The sequence below is a fragment of the Anomaloglossus baeobatrachus genome, chromosome 4 (genome assembly GCF_048569485.1).
Source record: "Anomaloglossus baeobatrachus isolate aAnoBae1 chromosome 4, aAnoBae1.hap1, whole genome shotgun sequence".
Classification (NCBI taxonomy): Eukaryota; Metazoa; Chordata; class Amphibia; order Anura; family Aromobatidae; genus Anomaloglossus; species Anomaloglossus baeobatrachus.
In genome coordinates, this window is record NC_134356.1 from 226,670,411 (window position 1) to 226,683,764 (window position 13,354).

General features: G+C 48.4%; 1 protein-coding gene across 3 annotated transcripts in view; it reads left to right on the forward strand.

Moving 5' to 3' along the window:
* The window catches only part of PARPBP (PARP1 binding protein), a 59,778-nt gene that overhangs the window by 45,883 nt on the left and 541 nt on the right, over window positions 1–13,354 (forward strand). For 2 of the 3 annotated variants that reach the window (XM_075344710.1, XM_075344709.1), the window contains exons 7-10: window positions 1,045–1,219; window positions 1,341–1,519; window positions 2,610–2,691; window positions 13,138–13,303. In XM_075344710.1, the coding sequence (XP_075200825.1) occupies window positions 1,045–1,219; window positions 1,341–1,519; window positions 2,610–2,691; window positions 13,138–13,303 (602 nt within the window). Of the gene's footprint in view, window positions 1–1,044; window positions 1,220–1,340; window positions 1,520–2,609; window positions 2,692–12,639; window positions 12,813–13,137; window positions 13,304–13,354 lie in introns of those variants that run through there. The other variant, XR_012753014.1, reaches the window with a different exon arrangement.

Below are 13,354 nucleotides of genomic sequence, written 5' to 3' on the forward strand. Positions count from 1 at the left end.
TTGGTTAAATCTAAAAACTCTGACTGTAGCAGAGCTGAATGAGCTGTCCCACCCACACCTGGCTCTCAATAGAGATTGATACCTCCATGTCAATGTATCAGTGGAAGGGGCATGCCGGAATGCCCTACGCGTGACATTGTAGTCCAAGCAATGGTGGTTTTAACTGGCAAATAAACAGATCAGACATTGACAAGACAAGCATCGTTGAATTCTGTGTTAATCCTTGCAGAATGTGGCCTTCAGCTTACATAGCAAAAACCTGCTAACCAGATTATGTAGAAAATAACTTGGCCATAAATGCTTTTGTTTTATGATGTTGTAACTGAGTATAAAGATTCACAGGATCTGGGTCTGGTGACAATGACGGTAGTCCTTGGGCACTGGTCCAGAGCCTTAAGAACCTCTCTCTGACCTGCTTCATCTTTTTACACTTCTGCTTTTAGTAGGCGGAGTATCGTGTGTTCATCGCTAGTGTTGAGTGAGTAGCTAACTATTCATAATCGCTATGCTGTTAGCAAGTACTGTCTGCTACTCGCATATTCGTTCCGAGTAGCAGACGCAAAGTAAGTCACTGGGAAATACTAAGTAGCGAGTAACCCGAAAGCCGTACTATTCGCTACTCACACGAAAAGTACGGCTTTCAGGTTACTTAGCGAGTATTTCCCATTGGCTTACATTGCGCCCGCTACTCGTAATGAATATGCGAGTAGCGTACAGTACTCACTAACAGCATAGCGATTATGAATAGTTAGCTACTCGCTCAACACTATTCATCGCACCACAACGATTGTTTCCTAATCAGACGAGGTGCTGTGGATGACAAAGGATAGGAGGAAGTTCACAGGGCTCTCATCTGGCAAACCTGTACTACTGTCAAGGCCACCGGACCTGGCTCCTGCAAATCTTTTGCTGCTAATCTCTATATAAATATAATTTTATTTTTGTTTTATATATGGTAAAGTAAAATATAAAGTGTTCTTTATCAAATGTTACACAATAGAATGTATCTTTAAATAACTGAAGTCGCCTACGCTTTCTTTTCAGAAATGCCGGGGAGCGAATACTATCAGCAATAAAAATGAAGCTGATAAAGGGAAGAAGCAGTGAAGATTCTGTTAGTGAGGCTGTAACGGAAGTGGCACAAGAATTGGATTTGAGGATAAAAAACCTTCTTAATTCTATTGAGATGGAAAGCTCCACAGGCATCAGTCCAGCAAGGGTAAGCAGGCCATTATCCATACTGTGTGTGTGTGTGTGTGTTCTCTTCCATCCAGTAGGATGTTACTGTTCGTACGTGCAGTGATCCTATAGTGTTTCTTTGTTTTTCTGTATATTTCCAGCCTAAAACTCATGCAATAAATCGTGGCACAGCTTTATGTGGCCGAGAGACAATAAAAACATTGCTAATCCTTTTGGATGAAGAAGCCGCATCTCCCCCCAGCAAAAACAAAGCTGATCTCTTATGTGTCGATATGGATAACGCCATCTTTGGGGCAATTTCGCTTGTGTCACTTTTTAGGTAATGGCTTTTATGGAATTTATTATTGTGTGTTAATGCACACCACTAAATTCCAATGTGTTTTGCCGCAGTGGTTGTAATGTTTTAGACCTGCAAAATAACCCATACATGGAAGATTTTTCTTTAAGATGTGTAATATACACCTAATGGAAGTGTTAAAGCCTTAAGGCCGCTTTACACGCTGCGACATCGCTCAAGCGATCTCGGTGGGGTCACGTAATTTGTGACGCACATCCGGTCGCTTTAGCGATGTCGTTGCGTGTGACACCTTTGAGCAATTTTTGCATCGTTGCAAAAACATGCAAAATCGCTCATCGGTGACATGGGGGTCCATTCTCTAATATCGTTGCTGCAGCAGTAACTAAGTTGTTCCTCGTTCCTGCGGCAACACACATTTCTCCGTGTGACACCGCAAGAACGAGGAACCTCTCCTTACCTGCCTCCCGGCCACAATGCGGAAGGAAGAAGGTGAGCGGGATGTTACGTCCCGCTCATCTCCGCTTCTATTGGGCGGCGGATTAGTGACGCAGCTGTAACGTCGCTGTGACGCTGAACGAACCACCCCCTTAGAAAGGAGGCGGTTCGCTGGTCACAGCGACATCGCAGGGCAGGTAAGTAATGTGACGGGATCTGGGCGCTGTTGTGCGCCACGGGCAGCGATTTGCCCATGTCGCACAACCGATGGGGGCGGGTACCCACGCTAGCGATATCAGTCACGATATTGCAGCGTGTAAAGCGGACTTTAGACAAATCTTGTAAATGAGCTACATGTATGTCACGTGGGGGAAGAGTTGCTCACACGAGATCCAGTGTCTTGAGGTCTGGACCGGTCAGCATGATTTTACTTTCTAGCGGTAGTGGTATGTCTCCCCTTCTAAAACATGTCGAGCTAGGATGTGTCAGTTATTAGAAATTTTAGTACCAAAGATGGAAGATCTATTCCAGTCTTTAGCTATAAACATGGCTTCCACATTAGGTGGGTTTAATGATGTACATGGTGCTGTGGGTTAGATTCAAATGTACTAGTGTGTGAATATATCCTATTTTATTTTTATTTATATTTTATTTTTTTGTGGTTTTTCTCTTCCAGAACACCGGAACAGAATAATGGATCGTCTCCTAAATCTCTAACCCAACGTGTCCAGAAGTGCATAGATAAAAAAAAACCCAAGGTAAATTGAAATTCTCCTAGGTATAAAGTATATTTTCTTATTTATTTGTTTAGTATGACCATGCCTTTTAAAGCATGAATGTGCTTATAGTGAGTTGTCAGCACAGAAGGATGGTTCAAGCCAAGTACAGGCACTCAGGGTACCGTGTCTAATCATTTTAAGTGCAGCCTTCCACCTATTTATTTTTGGTCTCTGTCCTTCACTACCTCCTTTTTAAAGCCAGAGCCATCGATCAAAATAGAGGGTGAAGGTGGAGATGCCAGGAATTGACTAGGTGGGAAGTTGTGCTGAACGGTTTGGCCCTGCCAAGATGTACCAAGCGCCTGTGCTTGCTTTGAACAGTCATTCAGTGCTGACAGTCCCTTTTCAACACCTTACATATATTAGGACATACTTGTACATCCTATGTGGGCTCACTCTGAGCCCACATTTTCTCCTGCACGTCAGCTGATCTGATTTGCAAACATGTGCCTCTGACAGGCACAGGTGAATCTGAGATCCACTCACGTCTATTAACTACTTAAATACTGCTGTCAATCTCTGACAACGGGAATTAACATGCACCGATGGAGGGGTGCATCATTCCCTACACCCATTGGCTGCCTCATGACGTCACTGATGGGTTGTCATAACGAGCTTTCTGTGAACTCTGGCTACGTGGTGGCATTCATAGGAAGTCAGTATTTGTACTGTACAGAGTCGTGTTGATGCACAGCGCTGTACAACATAAGTGACTGGATGATCACTGCTACAAGACCTCTAAATAAAGTAGAAAATAAAAAAATTGGAAGTTTTTAAAAATTTGAAATCAACCCCCTTTTATGCCCCTCCAAAAAACCCAAAGGTGTGTGTGTGTGTGTGTGTGTGTGTGTTAATATAAAAATATTATTATGGAACTATTTTTAAACAAAATTGGTATCCTTAATGAAGATGAGTTGTCTCTCCACTCTCGCATACTCCTCAGTATTGCTTTTTTTTTTTTTTTTTTTTGGCACGTGAATAACACTTGTTTCAATATTATCTGCTGATCACTCAATGAACCAGCAAAAGACTTGTCCATTGGGTGAAATGAGATCATTTGTGACTAACAAGCACCTTCTTGGTGGTGCATTGTCCTGTGTCAGAAGGACTCACTGCCAAGAAAGATGTAATACAGAGTGCTCAGAGCCTCGTTTACTGTGGTCTGCCTGTGTAACTACAGTGCTGGCCAAAAGTATTGGCACCCCTGAAATTCTGTCAGGTAGTACTCCATTTCTTCTTGAAAATGATTGCAATCACAAATTCTTTGGTATTATTATCTTCATTTATTTTACTTGCAGTGAAAAAACACAAAAGAGAATGAAACAAAAATCAAATCATTGATCATTTCACACAAAACTCCAAAAATGGGCCAGACAAAAGTATTGGCACCCTTAGCCTAATACTTGGTTGCACAACCTTTAGCCAAAATAACTGCAAACAACTGCTTCCGGTAACCATCAATGAATTTTTTACAATGCTCTGCTGGAATTTTAGACCATTCTTCTTTGGCAAACTGCTCCAGGTCCCTGAGATTTGAAGGGTTCCTTCTCCAAACTGCCATTTTGAGATCTCTCCACAGGTGTTCTATGGGATTCAGGTCTGGACTCATTGCTGGCCACTTTAGTAGTCTCCAGTGCTTTCTCTCAAACCATTTTCTAGTGCTTTTTGAAGTGTGTTTTAGGTCATTGTCCTGCTGGAAGACCCATGACCTCTGAGGGAGACCCAGCTTTCTCACACTGGGCCCTACATTATGCTGCAAAATTTGTTGGTAGTCTTCAGACTTCATAGTGCCATGCACACGGTCAAGCAGTCCAGACCCAGCAAACCAACCCCAAAACATCAGGGAACCTCCGCCATGTTTGAATGTTTGACTGTAGGGACCGTGTTCTTTTCTTTGAATGCCTTTTTTTTTTCCTGTAAACTGTATGTTGATGACTTTTCACCAAAAAGCTCTACTTTTGTCTCATCTGACCAGAGAACATTCTTCCAAAACGTTTTAGGCTTTCTCAGGTAAGTTTTGGCAAGCTCCAGCCTGGCTTTTTTTATGTCTCTGGGTAAGAAGTGGGGTCTTCCTGGGTATCCTACCATACAGTCCCTTTTCATTCAGATGCCGACGGATAGTATGGGTTGACACTGTTGTACCCTTGGACTGCAGGGCAGCTTGAACTTGTTTGGATGTTAGTCGAGGTTCTTTATCCACCATCCGCACAATCTTGTGTTGAAATCTCTCGTCAATTTTTCTTTTCCTTCCACATCTAGGGAGGTTAGCCACAGTGCCATGGGCTTTAAACTTCTTGATGACACTGCGCACCGTAGACACAGGAACTTTCAGGTCTTTGGAGATGGACTTGTAGCCTTGAGATTGCTCATGCTTCCTCACAATTTAGTTTCTCAAGTCCTCAGACAGTTCTTTGGTCTTCTTTCTTTTCTTTATCGTTCCTTATGGGAGACCCAAACCATGGGGTGTATAGCTTCTGCCTCCGGAGGACACACAAAGAACTACATTCAAACGTGTAGCTCCTCCCTCCCAGCCTATACACCCCCTGGTAGCCAGTCCTAGCCAGTTTTTGCTTTGTGTGTCAGGAGGATCACACACACACATGCATCCTCTTTTGATTTTTCATTTTTTCTAAAGATTTGGAAGAAAAGCGGGTCCACTGGACTCCCGGCATGTCCCTTCTCACCCCCCTGGCGGCGGTGCTGTTAAGGTTGACTTCAGGGCAGGAGCCCTTCATGCCGCGCTCCTTCACCATCCCTTAGGGGCTCTGGCTTGAAGTTAGAGCCAACACGGTTCTCACTGCCTTGCAGGAGACTGGCCTCCATCCGCAGCCCTTGTGCAGGACCCTGCTGGAAGGAGCACTGAACCCCCACCCCACCAGGGACTGGGCCCTGCGTCTCAAAGCTAAGTATAGAGACGTTATTCAGAGGGTCCTTCTGCAATGTGGGGCACTTTTATTGGGGGGGACAGTGATTTACTTTGATAATGCTGTTTTTTACTGTGTTTCCGGCCGGTTCCACGGTTTTTACTGGGAACCGCGCCGATGATGCCTGATTGTCGGCCGCATGCATAACTCTAGGCCCCGGCTTCAGCCGCGGCCTAGTTTCGTTTCGTTCCCCTGCATGTCAGTCATGCAGGGGGACACTGCAGCGCCGGCCGCTCTGCACAGGGGAGGACACTCCTATCTGAGGAGATGATTCCCTCCCCTGTACATCTCCTTAGCCCTCCGATTCCCGCTCCTGGGTTAACCCCCGCCCCCCCCCTCACTCCGGCGCCATTTTCTCAGCGTCCTTGGTACACTGGTCGGCGCTGGCTGCTCTGCAGTGCAGAGGGAGTGAATATCTGGCTGGGGGTCCAGGCTTGGAATCCGGAGGGCGCACATAATAGCGGCCTGATAAGTCACAACCGTTGGTTGTGCACTTTTATGCACTATCAGGGCATTCTGAAGGAGTTAATTCTTTATTATAGAACCTCCTCCTCAGCAGCATGTCTCACACTAGGAAGGCTGTACACTACATGCTCTGCATGTAAGCTCATATTGCCTGAACCGGCACAGACCACACACTGTAATGGTCTCATGTGGTGGTGCCTCAGCCTGGAGTCTCCCCAGGCTGAACCCCTGTCTTGGGTAGCATCTTTTTCCAATGCTATTTCCCAGTCCTTTGCAAACTCCATTGGACAGTTGTCTCGGACGCTGCTAAGCATGCATCAGCCCCCTTCTCAGGGTGCCTCTGATGCTCCAGCTCGCTCTGCAGAGCTCACAGAGTCTGTTTCATCTAATCCCTGACCCCGTCCTCCTAAACGGAGACGCAGGGACTCCTTTCCTTCCTCGCCCCACGGCTCTGCCTCACGGGCCGAGTCACAAGGCGAGGAGGATACCCTTACTGTGGGCTCAGACGCTTCGTCTCTGTACCCCATTGATACCGATGGTGATGCAGATGTTAGCGATTTGATGCGTCCATTAACTCCGTTCTGGACCTTAACCCTCCAGTGTCAGAAGAACAGGCCTCTTGGGTAGGAAAACATCAGTTTATCTCACCTAAGAGAGCAGGCCACTGTGAACCCAGGGCCTGTCCTGACAAACGCTTTCTTAAGCGTACTTCTGACCTACTGGGGGCTCGGACGCTCTCCATGTACCCTATTGATCTGTCCGAAAGTGACGCAGATGCTAATGATTTGTTTGCGTCCATTATATTTATACTGGACCTCAATCCGCCTGTATCAGGGGAGCACCCCTCTTTGGCAGAAAAGCATCAGTATACCTTGCCTAAGAGAACAAGGAGTGTGTTCCTTATCCACTCCAGCATTCAGATCACTGTGACCAAGTCCAGAGCTTGTCCTGACAGACGCTTCCCAGAGCGTGGTTCTGATGACTGTTTCCCCCTTCCACCAATGGTGGTCAAGGAGTGGGCTCATTCACCAAGGGTGGACCCTCCGGGGTCTAGACTTTCAGCCCGGACAGTTGTCGGCTCCTCTCTGAGGATCCCACTGTCCGCCAGGTTGTCCTTCTGGCCAAATCTATATTTGAGGCGGCAGGGGCCTCGTTCTCCCCATCTTTGCAGCAGTGCGAGCTCTCAAGCCATCTCTGCTTCTTGGGAGGAGATGCATTCCCTCACCAGGGCCTTTTTGCCCGAATTGGTTGCCTTAACTTCCAGGCTTCAGTCTTTTCATCTATAGCTGGAGACTGTCACCGCACTGCGGTGGCCTCGGCCACTTCCCTCGCTATCCGCAGGTTCCTGTGGCTTCGAGAGTGGAAGGCAGATGCTTCTTAAAAAGTTTCCTTGCTGGACTCCCTTTTGCTGGGACCAGTCTATTCGGTGAACAACTGGATGAAATTATTAAGGAAGCTTTTGGCAGGAAGAGTACTTCCATGCCACAACCCAGGAAACCTTCCAGGGCAGGAACCAGTCGAGGTTTCGTTCCTTTCGTTTCCTCTAGCTGGTCGTCCTCTAAGCCCTCGGCCTCGTCCACTATCTCAGCCAAGGTCCGTAATCCAACTGGCGCATGAAGCCGTGTCCTAAGTCGGCAGGAGCTGCTGCCACCAGGGCAGCCTCCTCTTGATTAACGTCCTTGGTCAGTGGCAGGCTCTCCCTCTTGGGCGACGTGTGGTTGCAACACGTCTTCGATCAGTGGGTGTGGGTTACCCTCTCCCACGGCTGCAGAACAGATTTTTTCTGACAACTCCCCCCTGCTCCAAGGCAGCCGCCTTCTCACAGGCCGTGGCATTCTTGCAGGCCAATGGAGTAATTGTACCAGTTCCCGACTGGGAACGGTTCTGAGATTTCTACTCAAATCTCTTCCTAGTCCCCGAAAAGGACGGTACTTCCGGCCTGGATCTCAAGCTTCTCAACAAGCATGTTCAGGTGCGGCAATTTTGCAGAAATCTCTGCGATCAGTCAATGACCCAAGGAGATTTCTTAGCATCCATCGACATCAGAGATGTCTCTCTGCATGTGCCATTCGCAGTTTCCCACCAGCGTTGGCTACGTTTTGTAATCAGAGAGGAACATTTCCAATCGTGGCTCTCCCCTTGGGCTAGCCACGGCCCTTTGTGTATTCACCAATTGCGGTGCTGCTCCTCCAGGGGTTGGTAGTGATTCCTTCCTGGACGCCCTTCTAGTCAGGGCTTCATCCAGTGCAGACTGTCAGCGGAGTGTCTCGCTCACTCTCGCCACGCTTGCAAGTCCACTCTGATCCCGACCCAGTAACTTACGTACCTAGGGATGCAATTCGAGACTCTGCTGACGCTTGTGAAGCTGCCCTTAGTCATACAGCAGTCTCTTCATCTGGCGGTTCGCTCTCTGCTGAGGCTCCGCCGTCATTCCATCAGGCACCTCATGCAGGTGCTGGGTCAGATGATGGCGTCAATAGAAGCGGTTCCCCTTGCCAGTTCCATCTGCGTCCCCTGCAGCTGGACATTTTCCGCTGTTGGGGCAAGGGACTTCTTCCTTGCACAGACTGGTGGCTCTGTCGCCACAGACCAGGAGCTCTCCTTAAGTGGTGGCTTCGGCCCCTCTCTCTGTACCAGGGACGCTCCTTTCTGGCCCCGTCCTGGGTGATTCCGACCACGGGCCAGTCTATCCGGCTGGGGAGCAGTTTCTCCACCACCGAGCATAGGGCACTTGGACACCGTCCGAATCAGCCCTTTCGATCAATGTGCTAGAAATCAGGGCTGTAGTCCTTGGACTCGCAGCCGCCTAGCAATGTTGGAAGTTCAACATATCCTTCAGTGGACGGAGGACTCCGAGTCCACCATATCCGCAGTCCACATCCCAGGCGCAGAAAACTGGGAGGCAGATTATCCCAGCCGTCTAACCGTGGGCAGCGGCGGGTGAGCCCTGCATCCGGCAGTGTTCCGGTCAATTTAGCAGGCAGGGCACTCCGGAAGTGGATCTATGGCATCCCGGCACAACAACAAGGTCCCGGTTTACGTGGCTCGCTCCCACGATCCTCAGGCCTTGGCACGCGCTGGTTCCAGATTGGTCCCAGTTCCGTCTGGCCTACGTGTTTCCCCCTCTACCTCTCTTGCCCAGAGTCCTGCGCAAGATCAAAATGGAGGGCCGTCGGGTCGCACTTATCGCCCCAGGCCCAGGCGAACTTGGTTTCCAGACCTGCTCCGTCTGTTCGTAGAGGTGCTGTGGCATCTCCCGGACCGGCCAGACGTTCTCTCAGAGGGTCCGTTTTCCACAACAACTCTGCGGCTCTCAGATTGACGGCGTGGCTCTTGAGCCCTGAATCCTTACGGCTTCAGGCATTCCTTCCGAGGTCATCTTCACTATGACTCAGGCTCGGAAGTCTTCCTCGGCCAGGATTTACCTCAGGACTTGGAGAATTTTCCTGTCCTGGTGTCGTTCTTCCGGCCATGCTCCTTGGCCGTTTTTTCCTTGCCGACCATCCTGTCCTTCTACAGTCCGGCCTGCAGCTAGGTCTGTCCCTCATTCCCTCAAGGGACAGGTCTCGGCTCGGTCAGCGTTGTTCCAGCGGCATATCGCCCGACTGGCCCAGGTGGGCTCCTTCATGCAGGGCGCATCTTACATCATTCCGCCTTACCGGCGGTCTCTGGATCCCTGAGACCTTACTCGGGTCCTCATGGCCTTACAGAAACCCCCCTTTGAGCCTCTTAGGGAGGTTTCGTTGTTTAGTCTTTCACAGAAAGTGGTCTTTCTGGTGGCCATAATTTATCTCAAGAGAGTCTTTTATTTGACTGTGCTCTCTTCGGAGTCACCCTTTTTGTTTTTTTTTCGCCAAGACAAGGTGGTTCTCCGTCCAACTCCGGGCCTTCTCCCTAAGGTGGTGTCCCCTTTCCACCTTAACCAGGACATTTCATTGTCTTCCCTTTGTTCGGCCCCTGTGCATCGCTTTGAGAAAGCGTTGCATGCTTTAGATTTGGTGCGGACGCTCCGGATCTATGTGTCACGCACCGCTGTTTCTTAGGCGGTGCACCTCTCTTGTGTGCTGACCATACGTCAGCGCAAGGGTCTCTCAGCTTCTCAACCGACCCTAGCTCATTGAATAGGTCGGCCATATCCGATGCCTACCAATGTTCTCAGATGCCTCCCCCGCTGGGGATTAAGGCGCACTCGACCAGCGCCGTCGGTGCCTCTTGGGCTACGGCTCAGCAGGTCTGTCAGGCTGCCACGTGGTCTAGTCTGCACTTTTTTTCGAAGCACTACCAAGTGCATGCTCATGCTTCGGCAGATGCGAGCTTGGGCGGACGCATCCTTCGGACGGCTTTCGCCCATTTGTGAAGTTAGGTTTCGCCTACTTCTCAGTGTCTGTTTATTTCCCACCCATGGACTGCTTTGAGACGTCCCATGGTTTGGGTCTCCCATAAGGAACGATAAAGAAAAAGAGAATTTTGTTTACTTACCGTAAATTCTTTTTCTTATAGTTCCGACATTGGAGACCCAGCACCCTCCCTGTTGCCTGTTGGCAGTTTTCTTGTTCCTTGTGTTTTCACCGGCTGTTGTTGTAGACAGAGGTTCCGGTTGTTCCGGGTTTTGCTCTATCTCTACTTGTGGGTGGATGTCCTCCTTCAGCTTTTGCACTAAACTGGCTAGGACTGGCTACCAGGGGGTGTATAGGCTGGGAGGGAGGAGCTACACGTTTTGAATGTAGTTCTTTGTGTGTCCTCCGGAGGCAGAAGCTATACACCCCATGGTTTGGGTCTCCCATGTCGGAACTATAAGAAAAAGAATTTACGGTAAGTAAACAAAATTCTCTTTTTCTCCATGCTCAATGTGGTACACACAAGGACACAGGACAGAGGTTGAGTCAACTTTAATCCATGTCAACTGGCTGCAAGTGTGATTCAGTTATTGCCAACACCTGTTAGGTGCCACAGGTAAGTTTCAGGTGCTGTTAATTACACAAATTAGAGAAGCATCACATGATTTTCCATCAGTGCCAATACTTTTGTCCACCCCCTTTTTTATGTTTGATGGGGAATTATATCCAATTTGGCTTTATGACAATCCCCCCCCCCCCCCCCCCATTGAAGACAAATTAAATGAAGATGATAATACCAAAGAATTTGTGATTTGCTATCATTTTCAAGAAGAAACTGAGGATTCTCTGACAGAATTGCAGGGGTGCCAATACTTTTGGCCAGCACTATAGGTGGTTTAAACAACCTCCAATCTGTAAATCTGTTTTATTTGGTGGCCGTTCAGTGCTGGCTGTAAGCATTCCTATATAACTAGAGTTAGGCTAGTTTCACACTTGCGTTCAGCGGAGTCCGTCACTATGGAGAATAGCGCAGTCCGTTAACGCACTGCGCTATTTTCCATAGACTTGTATGGATGACACACTGTAACGCAAGTGTCAGCGTTGCATCCGCCGGACGACGCAGCGTCGTTATTTTGACGCTGCGTCGGGCGGAAGGAACGCAGCATGTAACTTTTTTTGAGCAGTGGAATCCTTTGGATTTCACTGCGCATGCTCTCTCTGGCTCCCTCCACCCGTAACCAGGGTACACATCGGGTAACCAAGGAACCCTGGTTACGTGTGCCGGGAGCCCGACACTTCCCCGCTCGGCTCCGCCCCCTCCCCGCACTCCGTATGTACACACACACACACACACACACACACACACACACACACACACACACACGCGCGCGCACAATCTCACACTCACCTGTCCCCTAGCGATGCAGTCCCCGCGGCACTGACGTCCTCAGCCATGGCCCTGCTCGGCTCCACCCACTTCGCACTCCGCCCCCCGCTCCCCGCACACATTGTCGGCGACCGAACGATCAGCTGATCACCCGGCGGCCGGCTACTGGGACTGATCGGCTGATCACCCGGCGGCCGGCTACTGGGACTGATCGGCTGATCACCCGGCGGCCGGCTACTGTGAGTGATCGGCTGATCACCCGGCGGCGGACTACTGTTAGCGATCAGCTGATCGTTCACAATAGTCTGCCGACGGTAAAACTGTAAAAAAAAAAAAAGACCAAAACGAATTGCGTTGTTTTGCGGCATCCGTTGTGCCACTATATGCAACACATCCGTTGCATCCGTCACACAACGCAATGCAACGGATACCGTTCAACGCAAGTGTAAAACTAGCCTTAAAGAAACCTTATTTATAATTACCCACTCATGTACTCTATATATCTTGTTACGGTATGGTGACAAACTGCTGATTTACACTTCTCGTGCTTCATGGATGCTATTATTTGGTGTTTTTAGTTACTATTAAAAAATGATTTTCATATTCCTCCCCCCCCCCCCCCATCTAGCCGTCATGATACACTTGACAAGTGTGTGTGTGTGTGTGTGTGTGTGTGTGTGTGTGTGTGTGTGTGTGTGTGTGTGTGTGTGTGTGTGTTTTTTTTTTGGCTCTTTAAATATTAGCCTTCCGTCATATAGTCACCTTCCGACGGCTGCACTCACTCTGGGCTTGTGTCAACATCTTGTGCCCATAGCTTCTGTGGCCTGGAGTCAAAAGTACATCACATGCTCCCAATGGATTTCAGATCACCAAAACGAGGCTCTCATAGACTTGTATTGAGTGATGACCTTCGGTGCACTCCATAAAACACTGGAGCTGCTGGCAGGACACAAATCAAGAGACCAATCGGAGTGGCGCCAATAGAAGGTAAAGCCACCAGAAGGTGAATATAAGGGGGCAGTGCAATAACAAATACTAGAGTGGTGCTTTAAACGTGACACATCCAAACAAGTAATCCTTGGCTGCCACGTCTCCATCCCACTTTGGCTGCTTAAACTCTAATATTCTGCACTATTCTGATTACTCTTTCAGAAGAAAAACATGAGCTGTTCTAATATCTGTTCTTTGGATTGTAAGGGAGAATATTAAATTAATTTGAATAAGAAATAAAATTGTCCATAACTTGTATTGTCAGATCATTTGATATAAAATGTTTTTTCACTTTTTTTTTTTTTTTCTTTTCGTCCCTTAGCTAAAGCAAAACCTGATTCGATCCCAGTTCTCCTGCACCTATAAAGATGAGGCTGCAACTCAAATCAAACCATTTGCCTTCCCTAGCATGAGCCAAGTTCCAACCTGCATTCACCCAGCCCCAAAGATTGCTCCAGCACTCTGCTCTGATGATGCTACACCAACTGGTAATCATTTACGTAGCCATGAATGCACTCTACAAGCCAACTTTTTTTTTT